The sequence below is a fragment of the Castor canadensis genome, chromosome 1, assembly GCF_047511655.1.
Source record: "Castor canadensis chromosome 1, mCasCan1.hap1v2, whole genome shotgun sequence".
Lineage (NCBI taxonomy): Eukaryota > Metazoa > Chordata > Mammalia > Rodentia > Castoridae > Castor > Castor canadensis.
The window spans coordinates 208,168,074-208,188,220 of NC_133386.1; the positions used below are offsets into that span (position 1 = coordinate 208,168,074).

The following is a 20,147-nucleotide window of genomic DNA, read 5'->3' on the forward strand; positions in this document are numbered from 1 at the left end:
CCAAAGTAGACAGTCTCCACAATGCCAGGCAAAACCCAGGACAGGACCCAAGAATAATCTTCAAAGGGACTTGACCATGCCATTCCATGGAGATGGCTCTTAAGACAAGAGATCCCCAAAGATGAGTATCCAAGAAATTTGGGCTATGGGAAGCCTCAAGAGGGTACCTGGTAGTCTCGTGAAGTTGAGCTCCTTCCACTGGGGGAACCAAGCCCTCTGGGGGTAACTCTAAGGCCTGGCCTGCACCCCAGTTTCTAGACAAGACCCTCAGGAGAAGAGGTATAGCCATGGGGCCAAGATTTCATATGCCAGTAAGGCACCTGATGGCTCTTTGGACACACTGCTTAAGCAAGTCACCCAAGATGGCACAGGGTGAGCCCAGGATACAGCTGGAAGGCCAGGCCTAGTGAGTTTAGACTGGGAAGCTGAAGAATGTCCCCTTACAGCCAGGTAAGAACAGATGTCCACAGTATAAGACTCAGTGTGGAACCCACCCACAGCTGCTCAGCCCACCTGCCCTGGTCTCAGTCCCCTGCCTTGCTGTCCAGAGTATCCACCAATGTCTAAATAAAACAGACTCCTACAGTGTTTGTCCTTTCGTCCCTGGCTTGTGGCACAGACAGCATAATGTTTTCAGGATCCATTCGTGTTGCCCTTCACACCAGGGAATCCTACACAGCCGCTAAAATGGAAGAACTAGACTCACTTATATCAACAAGGATACGCACACAGGAAAATGAAGAAGATAGGAATGTGAAGAGCGACACGTGACACTTACAGTAATATAAATACACAAAATACCATTTCAAAGCACACAAAATAAAACCAGTACTGCACCCGGGACTTCTGTGCGCAGTAAGCTGCAAGGGCATCCCCAAGCCTGGGTAGCAGTTGCAGTGGGACAGAGGTGCAGGTGGGGGAGCTTTGGCTAAACGCTTATTGTCATTCCAGTCTGAATCAAACAAAGGGAAAGGGTTGAGATTTCTGAGTCTAGCAACTAGATTCTTGTGACACTGTTCTCTGTGCCTCCTTGGAAGTTTAAGTGCGCCATGATAAAAAAAAAAAAAAAAAAAACTAGGCAAGAAAGCAATCTGAAATGTGTGTGTTACAGACATTAAAAGAATGCCACTCACTGCACTGTTTAAACAGCCAAAATATGAAGATAAGCTAAACTATAAAAGGAGAGGATTTGTTCAAATATCACTGCGCAGTACAAGATAGAACATTACACAGACAACAACATGGATGAATTTCAAAGAAGTCAGACACAGAACATGCACGCGGTGTTTCCATTTCTGTGGAGTTTGAGACTGACACTAACTGATTGTGACAGTTCGGAGGGGAAGGGTATTCTTATGGGTGGTGAAAAAATGGGTGCATACAGTTGTCAAAACCCACCTACTTAAACGGTGGGTGCCAGGGGCTGGAGAGCTGGAGGGGGAGACTAGGTTCTAATGGGGACCCACTTCTCAGCGGTGAGGGTGGCCAGCAGAGGGCGCGCGTGGACAGCCCAGCGGGCCTAGCTAGAAGCACCTGCCGGACCTGGTGAGTGAGTCCAGCCAGGGTGCGACCCCAACCCTGCCCCAGCCTGTCAGCACCTGTCAGGGATCCCGAAGGGCATCAGAAGACACGGGCCAGAGTGGCAGGATCACCCGTGGGTTCCAGGGCTCAGCTGGTAACCCGAACTTGGACCTGTCCCTTGCCAGGCAGCCCACCAGCTGGGTCCAGACCCACAGACAGCAACACTCTGTGAGTGCTGGGCTCACAGAAGCCCTGTAGTCATCCACTCCTGCACGTCACCTTCACCAGGAATAGACCAGGGTCTCTGAGCTGAGCCCACTGGGCTTGGGGACGTGAACCCCAGCTGCTACTGCTCCTGGAGATACCCCAGAAAGATGCCCCAGTATTGAGGTTTTGAGGGAAAGAGCAAATAGGGAGGACCCAAGGTCTCAGAGCAGATGGCGCAGGAAGAGCTGCTCTCTGAGTGACACCTGCCAAACCCTCCATCCTATTTGTGGCAGGCCCAAATTGCAGAAGGCAATTAAGATATAAAGAACTATTAGTACATAAAAGACCAGAAGTTACTTCCCTCCCCAGGAGAAGCTGCCTGCCACCCCTGCCAACCAGTAGTATCCAGGTCACCATCTGCCCCTGCTTAGGCTTGGGATGGCCTGACCCAGGCATAACCAGAGGTCCTACTGGCCAGTGGGCACTTCTGAGGCACCTGTGAGAGCAGGGAGACAGCTAAGTCAGACTCCACCACCACCACCAGGTGACTGACAGCTCTTCTAGCAGCTGAAAAACTCTACACTTGCAGATCCCTGGCCTCTTACAGCCTCCTCCTGGGCCTCACGTAACCCTCCCATCACCCAGACCCATCCAGGTCTCAGCCCAAATTCTCCTGCCCACCACCAGGTCCCAGCCTGTTGACTCTTCAGACACAGAGGGAGTGAAAACCCATCAAGGAAGGGTCACATTCCCCATCCCAGGCTGACCTGGGCATGCATGCCTCAGGGTCCATCTCCATTCAGGGCTTCCTCCTTCATTCCAGGGCCAGCATGGGTCAGGGACAGAGGGAAGCATCAGTCCCAAAGAGAACCCAGCTTCCAAGGCTTCCTTCTGGGGAGAGCACCCCCCAAGTTGTTTGTTTGTTTATCCTGGCTGGCACTGAGGCAGGAATGCATTTCCTTTACTCTGTATGCGTGTATGGTTCTCACACAGTGCCTAGGCTCTCCACAGGCTATGGATGGAGGGAGCTGCAAGCAGTTCCTAAGCACCTTACAAAGCAGGATTCAGTGTGGGAAAGGGGGAGGCCCTTGCAGTTTCCTGCTCAGCACCCATCTGCTGCTCACACCACCCCCATCCCCAGGGTGGTCACTGCACTCTGAGCCTGGGGTCCTGAGCACCCACTCACCCAGGAGGGGTCTGGCCCAGTCAGTCATGCCTGCCACATAAGAACCTTCTTAACCAGCTGTCTCCCAGCTCTCTCCCACCTCAGGGGACTGCAATTCCAAGCCCCAGGGTGACCCTAAGAGACATCTGTTGACTGGAGGCCCAGGTGAGAGAAGGACCACCCCCAGCATCCACACAGAAGCCCAGTTTGGGCACTTTATAGGTGTGTACCACCACACCTATAATCCCAGCTACTCAGGAGGCAGAGGCAGGAAGATTGTCCAGTTCCAGCCCAGTCCACGCAAAGACCGCCTCTATCTCAAAAACAAAACACAAAGGAAAAGGACTGGGGTGTGACTCAAGTGGTAGAGCACAAGCTGGAGGCCCTGGATTCAATTCCCAGTAGTGCCAGAAAAGAAAAAGAAAAAGAGAAGGAGGAGTCTGCCATAACCCCCAAAATATTTACCTCCAAAGACTCCCAGAGCGTCTCAGCTCCCAGACAGAGGTCTTCAGCTTCATTCTCAGAACTGTCTTTCTGCCTGGCACAGGGCATGACCCAGAGAAGAGGCTCAGTCAATATCTGATGACTCAATAGATGGTTGACTGGGCCTGCCTTCTGGGGCCTCACCAGGCCCTCATCCAGAAACAACTAAGGTCCCTCCCAGCTAGGCTGCCTCTTTAGTAGGCACCTCATGGGGTGGCCTGAGACTGCCCACCCCTTCCTTTGTGCCTGGTCCCTGTAAAGTGGTCCAAGTTGTAATTACCTATGTTTTGTTCCTGCTGTGAACTCGGGAGTCTATCACGTGGTTGTATCCCCACAGTGGTGGGCTAGAGACCAATACTCCGTGGCCTTCGTGGAGAGCGTCGGGTGGGTGTGGGAGGTTATTTAGGGGCGGCTTTTCACTGGAAGCCTCAAGGGCTGAATGTCTCAGGTAGAGCTAGGGGACAGCGCCGTCCTGGGGAACACTCGAGTCCTGGAGCACCCAACCCCCACCCCGCCAGCGTTCCCAGGATATGTGACCTGAGGCGAACCTTGTCGCCTCGGAGCTTCCCAAGCAAAATGGATATCCAGGCTCCCACCTCCAGGGGTCAAGGAAAGGGTAACGTGGACGCTGCAGGTAAGGCGCTTCGCCGGCGGAGCTCGCCGAGCGCGCACTCGAGGACCGCACCGGGGCTGGGGAGGGCTCTCCCGGCGGGCGGCCCGGCTGAACAAAGGGTGGGGGGAGGAGAAAAGCCGGCGTCAGCTCCAATCCCGGCGGGCAGGGAGCGGATCATCGCGCAGAAGGACAGCAGGACCGGGACAGCAGATCAGGCCGCGGCTCTGTGCGCAGCGAGACAGAGGGGTGTCCGAGCCACGCGGAGCCCCGGGCTGGAAAGGCTTCCTGGAGGTGGGGTCCTCAGCACTGCTGCCGGCCACTGGGCTCGGACAAGGGACCGGGAGGTCGCGTGGTCCCTTTAAGAGCCGGTGCCGGAGAAGCGCGTAGCGCAAGGGGCGGAGGGCGGTGGCAGAGAGCCTTCGCGGCCGCGGCCTCTAATCTGTACCCTGGGCCGGGATTCGGCTGACGTCACCTGCCCCCGAGCCGCGCGCGCTGATTGGCTGCAGGTGACGTCAGGGGCTTTTTCGCTCGGCATGACCTCATCCCCGCCGGCGGCCCCGCCCTCCGCCCGGAGCCTGTCACTCGCGGCTCCCGCGGTGGCCGAGCCGGCTACGCGGCCCCCGCCCCACCCGGACGCCGGACGCTGAGCCGGAGCCGGGCCGGAGCCACCGGCCGCGCCCGCGGAGTCGCGGGCTGGGATGCGCGCCGCGAGCGCGCGTGCCCGACCGCAGTGCGCGCGCCCCGGCCCGAGCGAGCGCTCCCCGCGGCGGTGGCGGCGGCGGCGACGGCGACGGCGACGCGGCCCGCGCGCCCCTCCGGCCCCTGCCCCGGCTGCGCGGGCCCCCGGCGGGCCCATGGGCGGCGCAGCCGAGCGGGCGCCCTGAGCGCGGCGCGGGTCCCCGGTGCGCCCCTGCGGCGAGCGAGAGCCAGGTGAGCGGGCGCTGGGCCGGGAGGGGCGCGGGGGCGCGCGGACCCCGGCGGAGAGGAGAGGGGTCGGCCGTCGCGGAGCCGGAGCGCCCGGCCCGGGGGCGTATGGGGGCAGCACCGGCGGGCTCCCGGGAGAGGTCCCCGCCCACGGGACATCGGGCGCGGGCCCCGGCCCCGGCTCGCTAGGACGCCGCGGACCGGGTAGCCCTTCCCGCCTCCCGTGGCGCACTGTGGACCCCCGCCTGACCCACGCCCCGTCGCCGCTTAGTGGCCTTTCCCCCCATTCCCGCTCCTCTATTCCGTCTTATTTGGGAGGACATAAATTAAGGATCGGGGGGCGGCATTTGAGGTCCAGCACCGATCTGTCCGAGTTCCTGCGCGGCGCCCGCAGTGGGGGCCAGAAGGAGGAAGTCCGAGGCCGAAGACGGCCGGGAGATGCGAAGCCTCCCCGCAGTAGGGAAGGCTCCGGCCTGCGGGAGGCTCAGAAAAGGGCTCTGCGTACCGCGGGGAGAACCTGCAGATCCCCCTCTCTGGCCAGACGGCCCCGGCACCCCCATCTCGGGGTGCTCTTCTGGCCTCTGCGGCATAAAAACGTTCCTTGCAGCCGCAGAGGCAGGCGCGATGCTGGGGGAGGGGCCGGCACAGCCGGTCGCCTGCAGCCAGCCTCCCAGGCCTATCTGCCCACCCTGGGAGGGGGAAGCGGCCCGCTGCGAGGTACCTAACAGCCGCTCTTGGGGCAAGGGGCAAGGATAGACCCAGTCCCCACCAGGTCATCCCTTCTGGGAGAAGTTGCCTCCTGACTCCCTGCTGTGAAGGTGTGCTGGTCTGCATGGGGGGGTTGGGGGCCCTAGAGGTGCAGTGATGGGGTGGGAGACTGGGTGGAGGAGGGGGTGGCAGGACGTTGTGTTGCGTCTGCAGCGCTCTGTTGTGCAGCTTGGGTGGGGGTGGGGTGCCGCAGGCCTTAGGACAGCCTTCTTCCTGCCGTGTGCCCCTGCCCTTGGTGGAGGGGGGCGGTTCTGAGTGGAAGTCCAAGGGCTAGTAGACCACCCTCAGACCTGCTTGCTCCAAGGGCAGCTGGGTGGATGCGTGTGGCCTGCAGTGCCCAGCCCTTGTACAGGGAGAATAGTTCTGTGCATTGGGTTCTCAGTTAACAAGCACCTGCAAGGTGGGCAGACCACATGACCAGGAGCTGGAAGTTGGTCTTTAAGTCTGACTGAAATACCTCTTGCTGCAGTTAGCCTCCGGCCTCAGGAGAGTTGTTGGGCAGGTTCTCCTCTCCTCCTGCCCTTAGCCCCTGGGGAGGCTTCAGGCCTCAGAGGGAGTAGAACTCTGGGAACACAGATGCAGAAGATGCTTTAAGTCAGTATGTTCAGGACTTCTCCCCAGATCTCTCCTTTGGGGCTGATGCTGTCTCTGTCCAGAAGTTTCAGCCAGCCAGGTGTCTCAATGGGGCATGTGTGGGTCTGGAGAAGCCTAGGTATGCACCTCAGAGAGAAAGCAGGGAAGGTGCCATCCACCAGGGCTACATGGGTCAAGGCCACCTCTGCCAGGACCTCTCAGGAAGCCCTGGGCTGGCCAGTACATAGTATGGGGACAGTGACAAGCCTAAGCCTCAGTGTGGCCAGAGCATAGTGTGGGCACAGTGACCAGCCCAAGCTCTATAGATCAGTGGGTCTAGAACAAACCAGATGGGAATGGAGGGAGTCCAAGCCTCTGCTCTCAAAGGCATCCATGCCAACCCCTCCCACCTCAGGCTTGGCCCAAATGCACTCCTGGGAACTGAGGTGGGTCCTACCCATCCCTCCATTTCACAAGGCCACAGCCTCCCCAGGGTGAAGGGTACTGAGGAGTCTGGTAAGAGTGGACGAGGGTAGAGCTGATCCCTGTGAACACTCAAACCCCTACCTACCCGAGTTGGCCACTACAGGCCATCCTTCCTAGCATCCATAGATGTCACATAATGAGCTGGCATCTTGTCTTCTTCACCTGTCCGGCTGTAAGCAGGATTGGAGACGCCACTGTGACAAGAGACACAGTCCCTGTCCTCCACTCTGATGGCCCTAGCAGCCATCTCTGGAGGTAGTAAGTTCCCTGTCACTAGGTGCTGAGCAGGAGATAGCTTGGAAAGGATGCTACCCGAAGACTCAGACTTACCGGTCACATATGTGCTCAGGGATATAAACGTGCTGTGGGAGGCCTTGGGTGTGGGAGCTCCCAATATGTGAGGAGGTTGTGCATCTGGTACCTGGGTTACAGGTATCCTGACCTGAGAGGATTTGGTGTGCAGAGGGTGAGGATGTGTGTGCAAGTGTGCACTTAAGTGTATGTGCACTGCAAGAGGGCTCCAGTGTCTCAGGTTTGTGCACATGTCCGTGTGTGACACGGGACACGGTAGGTTGTCCTAGGAGCGAATGCCTGTCGGTGTGCACAGGGGTGTGTTCCTGCCCATCCAGACGGCCCTTATCAGCCAGGCTGATGTGGACCTCCTCAAGGGGCGCGACCTGGGATAGGCCTCCTTCTGACTTTGGACTTGGAAGCTGCTGTCTCCTTGGCTCAGAGCCCTTTGACGAGGATCTAGGGCTTTGCCTGGAGAGTCTTGTCTCCACCTGCTCTCCTCCTGTCCACCCCAAGCTCTGAAAGAGCAGGGTGACAGCTGTTCTCTCTGGAGCTTTGCTCCCATCTCACCTGGCCTGTTCTAGCCACTGACCTGCTCAAGGCTGACCCAACCAACACCTCTCTCCCCACCCTCAGCCACCTACTCCTAGTTCTGGGCCTCTGATCCACAGCATCTTGGGGAGCTCAGTCAGAGAGGGCAGGCCCTCTTGAAGCTTGAGGTCAGGGCAACCCCTGGAAGGTTGTACCCCTGGAAGGCAGCACAGTACAGGGGCAGCCTGCAGCAGCAGGCTCATCCTGCAGGAGGGGCGCTCAGGCCAGATTTTCCAGTACAGTGCAGAAAAGGCCTCCAAGAGGGGTGGGGAGCCAGCAAGCTGCAGTGCAGGGGTGGGTGCTGGGAATTAGGACCAGGTAGGGCAGAGATGTGAGGAGGGGCTTCATCATCTGAGTGGGGCTGTCACTAGCCCCAGCTACCAGACAGCTGCTGTCAGGGGTGGGAGCAAGAGAGGAGGAGTGACCTGCCTGCTCTGCAGAGGAGCCTGCGCAGTGGCAGCTGCTGCAGGAGCAGCCGTTGCCTGGCACCTCTGTGGTTGCCATGGTGATGGTGGAGGTGCTAACTTGCTAATGAGTCCCCCTCGACTGCAAATAACAATACTACAGCAGTTAATAGGGCCAGCTTCAGTTCCAGGGTTTCCTGGGTGGCAGGGTGGAGACCAGGTACCAGGCTCATGAGCCAGTGGCCCACACCTCCACCCCCTGCCCACACCCTGAAGCTGGACTTGCCCTCCCTTCCCTCTGGGTCTCGGGCCTCCCCTCCCTCCTCAGTGTCCCCCCTGTAATAGGTGTCTGCAGGGTGGGCTCCCCTCTACCCAGCAAAATTCCTTCACCGCAGTTTAAGGATAGAGGTGGGCAGCTGCTCTCCTTCCTGGCACTAGGAGTTCTCTGCATCTGCTACTTCAGGTGAGAGACAGCACCCCAACTTAGCTGATAAGGAGGTGGAGGCTTCTGAGTGGCCACGCCAAGAGGCCCAGCAAAGGTCCCTTGAGCCCCAGTGTCCCCACCCTACTGTTGCCCTCTTGGGATCCTGGGCTCTTGATTCCACTGCTCACAGCAGAGATTCTGCCAGGCTTGCAAGACCTGCCCCTTCCTCTGGCCCAAGGGACCTGGGTAGTTACGGCTTGTTACTACCTCTTCAAGTAGAACTCAGGAAACTTCCTAAAACGGCTCATGTAGGAATTAATTTAGGACTGTCTCTGCAAGCAGGGTCTCCTTCTGCAGCCTGGGACCCCTTCTGTAACCGGTGCAATTTGCTATTAAGCTTGTTCTGCATGACTCTCAGGAGGGTAGCAGCATATCTTGGCTTCTAGTGGAGGAACGAAGGTGAGACTGCACAGGCACAGGTATCATTAATGAAACCCAAGGCCCCCCCACTGACCATGTGCTGCCCAGTTCCTGGTAGCCAGTAGTCCCTCAGTCTCAACTCTATAATTCAGCATAAGCTGCCTCCCTGGCTCCAGGGAGGTCAGAGGACAGACACCCCACCCTAGGGGGTCTAGCTGTAGGGCTCCAAGTGGGAAGAAGGGCCAGGCAGGGGACCAGAGGATGTGTCGAGAGCCCAAAGCTCCTACCAGGATTCCAGTGCAGGGAGGGGGCTTAGCCCATCCCACTACCTTAGCAGGGAGTGACTGGGTAGGGCCTGCTGCACCTGCCCTGCTATTGTGCCACCTACTGCTCTGGGACCCTTCTAGCAGTCCCCACCCACCACTTGGGAGCTGACCCTAAGCTGTGCAGAATCCATAACAGTCACCTGTCTGTTTCCCAGCACCTGTGTATTCAAGGTGTTCCACTCCAGCACCCTAACAGTGGTTTGGGGGCTTGGTAAGGAAGTTTGCCCAGCCTGGTCCTTTGCCACAGGCCCTGGGGGTATACCCCAAGTTCAGTAGGGGTATGGTAGTGAAACCCCAATTGAAAGGCCACTGTGGGGCTGGGGGCATAGACCTTGCAGGTACTACCCAGAGCCCTGGATTCTCCCAAGCCTTCTTGTGTGTAGACTTGGGTTAACCCCATTCCTGAGCCTCAGTTTCCCCATGTTTAAAACAAACTGGTCATCCTGGTACAAAGTGCCTCCTGGGGGGAGGTGTGAGGGTTGAGAGGGCCTAGAGAAAGTCTAGTGCTGGCAGGTGACAGGGAAAATGGAGCCTGACAGCTGGCAGGTGGCAGGGGCTTGTCATCAAACCCATAGAAGGAGGCTTTTGGTGTCATGCTGAGATCCAACACTCCCAAGGATCCCAGGCACCCAACCTTAATCCAAGGGCTGCCCTCACCTCGCCCATCCTGGGATCTCCCAGTCCCTGAAGGGGTGCCTAGACTCCAAGCCTCTGCTGTGCCTAGAGCGCCCTGCTATATTCAGCCCCCTCCCTTTGTGCTGCAGGCCATGTGTGTCAACCTCAGCCTGCAGCACTGGGACAATGGCAGTAGCAGAGGAGTTCCCACATACACTTACGCCCCTGTTGCACCCTGACCTGCAGCCTTCAGGAACCCATTAGCCAGTGGAGGCAACTCCATCCCCCACCATTCGCTAGGGTCTGGATTATCTGCTTAGGGATCTACCCCTACAGAGGAGGGTCTGGGGATTGGTCAAGAAAAGGAGGGCAGATCTGGGGGCAGCTAGCTTGGAAGAAGGCAGAGGGCTTGGGAGTTAGGAGCTGGGGGCAAGTTCTGCATCCTGCCTTGTCAGGGCCTGGGGTGGGGAAGATGCAGAGGCCACAGACTAGAGTTCTAGCAGATGCACCCCAGAGCCCAGAGAAAGAACCCTCAAGCCAGTTCAGCCCTGAGACTTCCCTCTGGGTCTTCATTTGCCTTGGTATGTCCTGCAAGCACCTGGTACCAGAACACCACTAGTGCAGGGACTGGACAGGGCCTCTCCTGTGCACTCTCCCCATTGGGTGAGACCTTGATTCATCTGGGAGGAAGGGCCAGAAGGTGCACGCATGTCAGAGTCTTAGCATGGGGCCTGCTGGTTGCTGGCAGCTGCCTCTCAGGGCCCACAGCACTGCTGACTGTCCTGCCTCTCCCTCAGATCTGGCACCATGAACTAGGACACTCCGAACACTGCACCCTTTCTTCACTTCAGGGGTCACCCACCCCACTGCCACTGCCCCACCATGGCCGGTGACCGGCTCCCACGGAAGGTCATGGATGCCAAGAAGTTGGCCAGCCTACTGCGGGGCGGGCCTGGGGGCCCTCTGGTCATCGACAGCCGCTCCTTCGTGGAGTACAACAGCTGGCATGTGCTCAGTTCTGTCAACATCTGCTGCTCCAAGCTGGTGAAGCGGCGGTTGCAGCAGGGCAAAGTGACCATCGCTGAGCTCATCCAGCCAGCTGTGCGTAGCCAGGTACCATGTCCCACACTCCATGTGCATCCAGTCCCCAGGGCCAGTCCCCTCCTAGGTGCACCATTATTGTAGCCTTTGCCTTTGGAGTCAACAGCTGAGCTCCTGGGCTGTATCCCTCACATTAGGCAGCTTTTCTTCTTCCCCTAAAACCAAACTGTCTCCTTGGGATCACAGCTTTGGGGGCCAGTGTAGGGCAGCTCCCATTCAGGGGATCCTTCTGTACAAAACCTTCTTAGCCTCCCTCCATATCCCCTGGATGGAGAGGGGGGGTATGGAGGTGGCACGAGGCTCAGAGGAATTGCTGGATCTGACCACTAAGACCACTGTGACTGCAGTGAGAACAGGAGAGTAGGACAAGGGGCTCTCACTTAGCAGTCCATGTCCTCAGCACCCTTGGAATCTTCAACAACCCAGAATTCTTTGTAGCCCCCCGGAACGTCCTTCCTGGAAGGGACAGTTCATTTCTCCCTGGGACCAAGTCCAGCTACTGGGAAAGGACCAGCAGGGCCAGTGACCTGTGCAGGCAGCACTACCATCTTTTCCCACCACCTTGTGTGGAAGGGGGGGAGAGGAAGCCTGCCAACAGCCAGGAGGCTTGGGGAGGGGTTCTGTCATGCCCTGCCTTTCCCCCAACTCCGGTCTTCCACTCCAAGCTGGGATGTTTGAGGACCCACGCGGGATGGCCGATTGTCGGGAGTCCCCCACTCCAAGCCAGAATTGGCTCCCTGTGGCTCCAGTGGTGGGGGGAATCCAGTGATTAATCACCCTCAGGGAGGGCTCTGGCCAGAGTGCACTCCTATTGGTTGCCGGTGACATCATCCAGCCCAGGGTTGGCAGCTCAGCTGACTTAAAGGCTGAGTGTGCTTGGGGTGAGGGCATTAGCCTGCCTGAGCAAAGCCTTTCAACATCTGGCCCCAGGGCCCACAAGGTGGGGAAGAAGGGTAGGAGGAACCCTTCCTTCCAGCAGCTGCTTCCTAACTTGGCACTGGGGAAGTCCCAGTTTCTCCATTGGAGGCTGGAGGGAAAGGGAAGAGAAGGAGAGGCAGACTGGCTCAGCAGTCAGCTCCACTGCCACCCAAAGGCAGTGGTAATGCATGTGCCCCAGGGACCTTGTCACACTCACCTGTGTCTCCTGGATACAGGTCTGGCCACAGTGGACACCGACCTAGATCTGTTCCTTTCACCCTTGTGAGTGTGCGTGAGGGCATGGCTGCCTAGAGCAGCAGCCCTTCTCTCCTTGCCTGATTTGATGGCCTGTTTTACAGGACCATGGGTCTTTACACCTGTCCAGGTGAGCATACCTGTGCACCTGGGCAGGTGGAGTATGTGAGGTCTGTGGCAGGGCACCTGTCCTCCCAGGCAGCAGGGTGACAGCAGCCTCTCCCTCCTGACACTCTGCTTTTCCCTTGGGCCAGAGGCAGCAGGCAGCAGCAGATCATAGGGAGCCTGACAGGTGCCTGCAGTTCCTTTACTTCTGCCCTCATGTCCCCCAGGTGGAGGCCACAGAACCACAGGACGTGGTGGTCTATGACCAGAGCACACGGGACGCTAGTGTGCTGGCAGCAGACAGCTTCCTGTCCATCCTGCTCAGCAAGCTGGACGGCTGCTTCCACAGTGTGGCCATCCTCACAGGTGAGCTCTGGGTCCCGGGCAGGGCTGCTGGGATACCCTCTTGCCCCTCCTCCCAGTATTGCCTAGCTAGGGTTGGGCTTTCACAACCCCAGCATCTGCAGGGACAGTGGGGGATCTTAGCACCTTTGGAGTTCTTAGTCTCCCCACTTCAGAATCCTGTAACATGTGCCCACCTCTGCCCCCAGCAGGTAAAGGGGTGGACAAGAGGAAACCCACAAGGTCAGCTAGTAGTAGAGAGGGAGCAAGGCAATGATGCAGTTCTGATTGGGAAACCCCTCCTCCCCTACCAAGCTGACTACAGGTTGCCCAGCAACAGCCTACTTGATCCTGGTGCTGCCTGGGGGGGGACCAACAGAAGACCCTCTAGGGCTTTCTGTGCTCCAAAAGCAGCCTAGCCAGCTGGCCCTCAGACTGGAGGCTAGGAAGCCCTCCAGTAATATACTCACACTGACTCATGCACCTCACACTGCCACCCACAGGCACTGGTTGAGAGGGTTTCTGTACACCATCCTTCTGGGGAGGTGGCCCACTTCTGGAAGAGCCAATGGAGCTGGCTTGTTCCAGGGATGCCCACCCTTCTTGGCCTGCGGAGGGGTCTGTCACTACTCCTGCCACACCACGGGCAGTGGCAAGCAGGTAGAGAGTGTGGAGGACTGATAAGGCACTCTGAACATCCACCACGCCACGGATGGGTGGGGTGGTGAGTGGGTTCCCAGGCCAGCCCTCTGGCACCTGCATCCAGTGAGCCCAGTGACCTCCAGCCCTACCTGGGAAGGAGGCTGCCAGTGCTTGGAGGTGACAGGGGTCCAGCCCTGAGGGCATCAAGGAGGCTTGGGGGATTCAGTTTTATATGCAGGGACTTACCACCATGTGGGTCTGGATAGGAGTGCCCTGAACTGGGCCTGCGTGCCAAGGAGTGCGGACCTTTCTGTGGTGCTCAGGGCCTCTGGCAATCACCAGCTGTGTGTGTGCCTCTGTGTGTGTGTGTGTGTGTGTGTGTGTGTGTGTCCTACTCCTGGTATTTGTACTGGTCCTGAGCCTGTTGGGATTAGTGATTTGTGATGCATGTGTGAAAACTCTGGGAACCACACTCTAATCCAGCCCTCATCTCCTAGGTTCAGTTTGGAGGCTGAACAAGCGGGGAGAATAGGGAAGTGTGGGGCTTTTTGTAGATGTTCTGGGCCCAACTCACTTCTCTAGTCAGGAATGGATGCCACAGGTCCTTTTGGAAACCAAAGAGGGTCCCAGAACAGTGTCATCCCTAGCCGGAGCAGGGCAGCCCAAAGCTTGTCTCCCTGGGGACCGAGGGTAGGGACAGTGTGGAAGGCTAGGGCCCCCTCATCCAGCAGCTGGTGGGGTAGCCCTGGGATGGGATTTACAAGGAGGGTTCACCTGGGGGACCTAGCTGTGCCCCACCCAGCTCCCTGAGTTTTCTGGACTGTCACCTGCTTCTCCTGTCCTGGGTATCCAGCCCCGCAAAATGTGTCCTCATATCTCCAAAGGCCAAGTCAGGAAGAAGTTCTGGCCACCATGGTATAAGATAACACTACACTAGGACCCCAGTTCAGGACAGCCTGTTAGCTTTGTCCACAGGCTCTGATGGGCGCACAGCCCCTGCTGTGAGTTGGCCCTGCCCTGAACAGTGATAGGAGAAGGAAGGGTCTTGAGTAGGGGAGAGGGGTGCTGCCCACCACCAATGAAGGAGTGATATCCCAGGATCACATAGCCAGGCCACGGCCAGTATGTCTTCCTTGAGGAATTCCAGAGGATGGGGATGACCAGTGGAGGGAAGGGGACCTCTTCCCCTGACAGGGGAGGCTTGTGAGAGAAGGTGCTGAGGTCCTCGCCCCACTCCTGCTGTAGCACTGTCATACCCAGGGTGGGATGGGAAAGGGGCCTGGCCGGTTAAGCCACAGGTAGGCTCTTACCCAGGAGCTGCTGTAGTCTAGCTCAGCCTCCCCTTGGGGAACCTGTGAGCTGTGGCATAACTGGTGCCAATATCACCTGCTTCTCCCTGTTTGCCCAGCTCCCAAGGAGGAGACTGCTTCTCCTCCAAGGCTGGTGCCTTGACTCCCCCAGCCTGGAGGTTCCCCCTTCTCCATGGTCCCCCAAAGTCAGACTGTCTTTGAGGGTACAAAGAGCACACACAGGCATATTGGTTGGGAGTTTGCACCAATTATCTATGACCTGGGGCCAGGCCTGAAGGTGAAGGCATCAGCTTCTCTGTCCTCAGGTATTATCTAGGTTTCCTGGTTCCCACCTGTTCTACAGACCATGTCGGGAAAGAGTGTGGGGGTCCCCCAGGCCTGAAACCCCACCTTCACCTCTTCCTATGGGATAGGGAAGGCCTTAGACCATTGTCTCGTGCGTTGGATGGTTTAGCTGAGGCCAGAGCCAGGACCCCACTTGCCATGGGGGCTTGTCACCCCAGATGTGTGAACAGTCCCAGTGCTACTGAGCAGGTCAGGTCACCTTGCCCTGCCAAGATCTGGTAGCTACTGAGTAGGTTCTGCCCAGTGTCTCATCAGGCTCAGCTATTACCCTAGCCGGGTCAGATGTGTCAGTTTGTTCTCATGTCTTCGTGGTCATTGTCTTCTCTGAGTCTCACAACAATGCTGTATAGCAGGCAGGATGAGGAAACTGAGACCAGAGGTGTGCCTTGCCTGTGGTCACTGAGTCAGACATACCAGAGATTCAAACTTGGGTCTCTCCAGCTGGTGGAGAGGCTCCTTCTCCAGCCTAAGCCTCAGGACTTGAAGGTGGCAAGCCAGCCGCGAGCAGCAGGCTGTGTGCTCTGCATGCCCAGGTTTCCCCGCTCTTCTGTCATCTCCCGCTGAGTGGAGTGGAGCCATGACCAGACCACAAATGCCCCTGCAGGCTGTGCCAATTCCAGTGGGTGATGTCATGCCTGGGGGAGGGGAGGGCCCCCTAGAAGGCCTTTCCTCCCAGGCCTGGCACCAGAGCCCAGGCCTGGGGCTCCCAGCCAACTGGAGGCAGGGAGCAATTGCATCAGCACCAGGGAAGGCCTAAGGCCCCACCCAGCCCCAGGCCAGTAGTGTGCAGGGCTGGGGAGGGGCTTTCCTCTCAACAGGAGACCCCCACTGAGGTCTGAGCTAGCCTCTACTTGGGCCCCACATAATGTGCCAGCTGGCCACCTCGACCCCAACCCCACATTTATGGGCATCACAGCAGCGTCCTCTGGGCCAGCCCCTAATTAGCGTAAGGAAGAGTGTGGGCGTAGGTGCGGGCTGTAAATGGGCGATAGCATGCGCCCCCAGCGTGGCAGAGCTGCCTGCCAGCAGGAGTGTAGGTGCCTGGACCAGAGTCTCGCTGCCCGCTGCAGGCTGGGCTCGGGGAGTAGGCAGAGTGCAGCTGAGCCTCAAAGGTAAAATCTTGGTCCTGGGCTGGCTCTCCTGTCCAGCTGGCATTGCCTAACTTGCTTCTGCCTCCTCCTACAGGGGGCTTTGCCACCTTTTCCTCCTGCTTCCCCGGCCTCTGTGAGGGCAAGCCTGCTGCCCTGCCATCCATGAGCCTTTCCCAGCCCTGCCTGCCAGTGCCCAGTGTGGGCCTGACCCGAATCCTGCCTCACCTCTACCTGGGCTCTCAGAAAGATGTCCTAAACAAGGTGTGTGCACAGGGGAGGCTAGCTGATATGGGAAGAGGCAAGGGCTCAGGAATTAGCTCCTGAGGTGTGGGGGGAGGGCGGAGGGCTGTGGACAAGCAGGGGTGGGGGACTGGGGGGGACACTGGAAGACCCAGGGCCTCCACCCCCCCAACCCTCTCAGGACCTCAGCAGGGCTTAGGGGGGAGGGGCCCAGCAGGGCTGGGTGGAGAAGCAGGCTCCCAGTGGGAGCTTGCATGCCAAACTGCTGCTGTCACTGGGCCTGTGGCCAGCTCAGAAAGAATTCCGTGTTTTAAAAATGGTGACAAGGGAAAAGGGTGAAGCCACCGCCCAGGCAACCATAAAATTCCTAGGCGTCTACCTCAGGCTATGGGTGGGGCTTGCAGCACAGGGCCCATGGGCTGTATGGTTGAGAAGGAAGGGGGCTGCTGGGCCTAGCCCCTTCCACATAGGCAAAGCCAGGCTCCAGAGCATCAGAACATCCTAAGATATAAGTCCTTCTGGACTGCACAATGGAAACCTCCCCCTTCTTCTCCTTCCGGGGGGCTTCTCTCTTCTCTACCACCTCCTTCCAACCTGTCCTCCAATCCCTCCAGGATCTGATGACCCAAAATGGAATAAGCTATGTCCTCAATGCCAGCAACTCCTGCCCCAAGCCGGACTTCATCTGCGACAGTCACTTCATGCGTATTCCCATCAATGACAACTACTGTGAAAAGCTGCTGCCCTGGCTGGACAAGTCCATCGAGTTCATTGGTGAGGGGGAGGAAGAGGGCAGGTGGGGGGCTTACTAGAGGGAAGCTGGCCTGAGGCCATCCACTGGCAGGGCACCTGAGAAGTAGCTGGGCAGTAGGAAGGGTGGGGTGCTCAACATGGGGTAGTGAGGGATGGTGCAGTCTCGGTCCTCACATGGCTTCCACCTGCCCCCAGATAAAGCCAAGCTGTCCAGCTGCCAGGTCATCGTCCACTGTCTGGCTGGCATCTCCCGCTCTGCCACCATTGCCATCGCCTACATCATGAAGACCATGGGCATGTCCTCTGATGATGCCTACAGGTACCTCCTGGGCCCTGGTACCTGGAACTGCGCAACCTATGGCTCACAGCATCCCTTCCTCTCTCCATCACCTGCCCACCCCACTGCCCTGGCAGGGAGGGGGACACCTGAGCCCAGCCCCACCGTATAGTTAAGTACTGTTTATGATGCACACAGCAGGCGTGGGGAGGAGCACTGGGGCAGCCTGGCCTGAGGGAAGTGCCTCTCCCAACCGAGCCACCTCTTGTCCAGGTTCGTGAAGGACCGGCGCCCTTCCATTTCTCCCAACTTCAACTTCCTGGGTCAGCTGCTGGAGTATGAGCGAAGCCTGAAGCTGCTGGCTGCCCTGCAGGGTGACCCGCCCCACCTAGGAACCCCAGAGCCCCTCCAGGGCCCTGCAGCAGGAATCCCACTGCCCAGGCTGCCACCATCTACCTCAGAGAATGCTGCCACAGGCAGTGCAGCCGGCACCACAGCCAGGGAGGGCAGTCCCAGGGCTGGTGGAGAGGTACCAGCACCCACTGGGGCGCCAGCCACCAGCGCACTGCAGCAGGGCCTGCGTGGCCTGCACCTCTCTTCTGACCGCCTCCAGGACACCAATCGCCTCAAGCGTTCATTCTCACTGGACATCAAGTCGGCCTATGCCCCGAGCAGGCAGCCTGACTGCCCTGGACCGCCCGACCCCGGCGAGGCCCCGAAGCTCTGCAAGCTGGACAGCCCGTCTGGGGGCACACTGGGGCTACCCTCGCCAAGCCCCGACAGCCCTGATGTGGCACCAGAGGCGAGGCCGCGACCTCGCCGGCGGCCAAGGCCCCTGGCCGGTTCTCCTGCGCGCTCGCCGGTGCACGGCCTCGGCCTGAACTTCGGCGACACAGCCCGGCAGACTCCGCGGCACGGCCTCTCGGCCCTGTCAGCGCCCGGGCTGCCCGGCCCTGGCCAGCCGGCTGGCCCCGGGGCCTGGGTGCCGCCGCTGGACTCCCCGGGCACGCCGTCGCCCGATGGGCCGTGGTGCTTCAGCCCTGAGGGCGCGCAGGGGGCGGGCAGCGCCCGGTTCCCGGCCTTTGGCCGGGTGGTTGCGCCGGGACCCGGTGCCAGCAGCGGTGACCTGCGGCGGCGGGAGGCGACGCGGGCAGAGCCCCGGGACGTGCGGACCGGCTGGCCGGAGGAGCCGGCCCCGGACGCGCAGTTCAAGCGGCGCAGTTGCCAGATGGAGTTCGAGGAGGGCATGGTGGAGGGGCGCGCGCGCGGCGAGGAGCTGGCGGCTCTGGGCAAGCAGGCCAGCTTCTCCGGCAGCGTGGAGGTCATCGAGGTGTCATGACCCCCTCCACTGCCGTCAGCAATCCCCTGCTGGGCTGCCAGCCGGGCCCAGCATAAATATATATTATATATAATGCGAAGAAAGGTAAATGGTTTTACTGCAGTTTTTATCGAGAAGTAAATATTTCGATTTTTTTATTTATTTAAGCTGTTCATTCTGGCAGTGATTTGGCAACAGTGCGGGGCGGTCCCAAGCTCTGTTTTTACTGTCTGGTATTTAAACTGAAACACACGTTTCTAAGCAATATGAGGCCACCTTCAGTCCCAAACTGGGGTGCCAGGTCTGGGCTCCTTCTCTTCCCTCGCCTAGGAAACATTGCTGACTTTGCAAAGAGCTGCCGAGCTTTTGAGCACTTTTTACATAAGAAAAAGGGGAAAAAGGAAAAAAAAATTCTTTGCCACAAACTGAGCCGCAGAACCTTCTTCCCTCTCCTCCACTCACCTCCTCTCCTCTCCCTTTTTGTCTCCGGCTCTGCACCAAAGCCTTAGGTAGCAGGGAATGTGGCCCTACTGTGCCCACAGGAGACCCCAGCTGGGCCCTTGAGCTAGCCCCCTACCAGCTCAAGGCGTCAGGTCTCAGTGACATGGAAGGTACCCTTGCTGCCTGTCACTCCAGAGCTGTACCCTGGCAGGTGTTGACAGGCACTGGCCCAGTGTGGAGGGGCTTGGGCAAAGGGGGCTCCTGACAGTCAGTTGAGGTGGACTCCAAGGCAAAGATGGGGTGGAAATGTCCCCTCCTCCTGCCTGAGGCTGTCCAGTTTCTCAGAACAGCCACTCCCCTCTCCTTTGCAGGTGCCTACTGCCCAACAGAAGCACAGCAAAAGAGCTTTACCTGGGAACAGGCTGGAGGAGCTGGGTAGCTAGTGCCTGCTCCACTGGTCAGAGGGAGGCTCTGGGCCCAGGAATGAGGAGGAAGTGGAGCCAGGGTCCTGTTCTGGACTCTTCCACAACCCAGCCGCAGGTCCAGGCAGGACTTGGAATTTAGGGGTACACTGGCAGGTTGGGGGCCCTTCACAAGCAGGCCTGCCCAACTCTTACACTTCCAAGGGTGAGTCCTTAGCCTGTGAGAGGGCCACCTCAAGGCAAAGAAAGACCCCAGATGAGAGCAGGTGCTGGAGAAGGCCTCCTTGCCTGCCCCAAACCCCACAGGGCCTCTCAGGAGAGAAAGCCCCTGTATTCTTTCCTAGAGCGCTCTCCCAGTGTGTGCAAGGTGACATGCCATCCCCCACCTCCAGATGGCTTTTTGGCCCAGGAGGGTCAACCTGGGGGTGAGGGCAGAAAAGAAGCCCCAGCCACTCCTGCCACATACCCTCTTGGGTCATTTGGGACCCAAGGTCTTGGGGGCAGGACCGGGAATCCCTGTCCCTCAGATGTCCTAGAATGTAGGAGCGGGCCGTCACTTTGGAAAAAGGCCAGGGGCTTGGTGGCAGAGTGGCCCAGGCAGGACTGAGTCCTGGAGCAGGCCTGGGGTGGCCCCTGTCTGCCCCCTACAGCCCCTTCGCTATTTGTTCTTTTGATCCACAGCCCTGTGTTCCTGTCACTCCTTCTTAAGGAAAAGTCCTCTTTCAGCTCCCTCTGTCCCACCCACCCTGATCCCTGAGAAAATAAGCTATCATTGT

At 58.7% G+C, this 20,147-nt stretch overlaps 1 protein-coding gene across 6 annotated transcripts; it reads left to right on the plus strand.

Moving 5' to 3' along the window:
- The first annotated feature begins 3,879 nt into the window (after nt 1-3,879).
- Nucleotides 3,880-20,138, plus strand: Dusp8 (dual specificity phosphatase 8). 6 transcript variants are annotated; one of them, XM_020168752.2, is made up of 7 exons: nt 3,880-4,010; nt 10,609-10,924; nt 12,418-12,556; nt 16,015-16,181; nt 16,775-16,934; nt 17,109-17,232; nt 17,464-20,138. In XM_020168752.2, exons 2-7 carry the CDS (start codon nt 10,694-10,696, stop codon nt 18,527-18,529), a joined length of 1,887 nt encoding a protein of 628 aa, XP_020024341.1. In that variant the 5' UTR covers nt 3,880-4,010; nt 10,609-10,693; the 3' UTR covers nt 18,530-20,138. The 6 variants fall into 6 exon arrangements, with proteins under 6 accessions (XP_020024341.1, XP_020024339.1, XP_020024340.1 ...); XM_020168750.2 differs by lacking the exon at nt 3,880-4,010 and adding an exon at nt 4,154-4,280; XM_020168751.2 differs by lacking the exon at nt 3,880-4,010 and adding an exon at nt 4,830-4,919.
- The last annotated feature ends 9 nt before the right edge of the window (nt 20,139-20,147 follow it).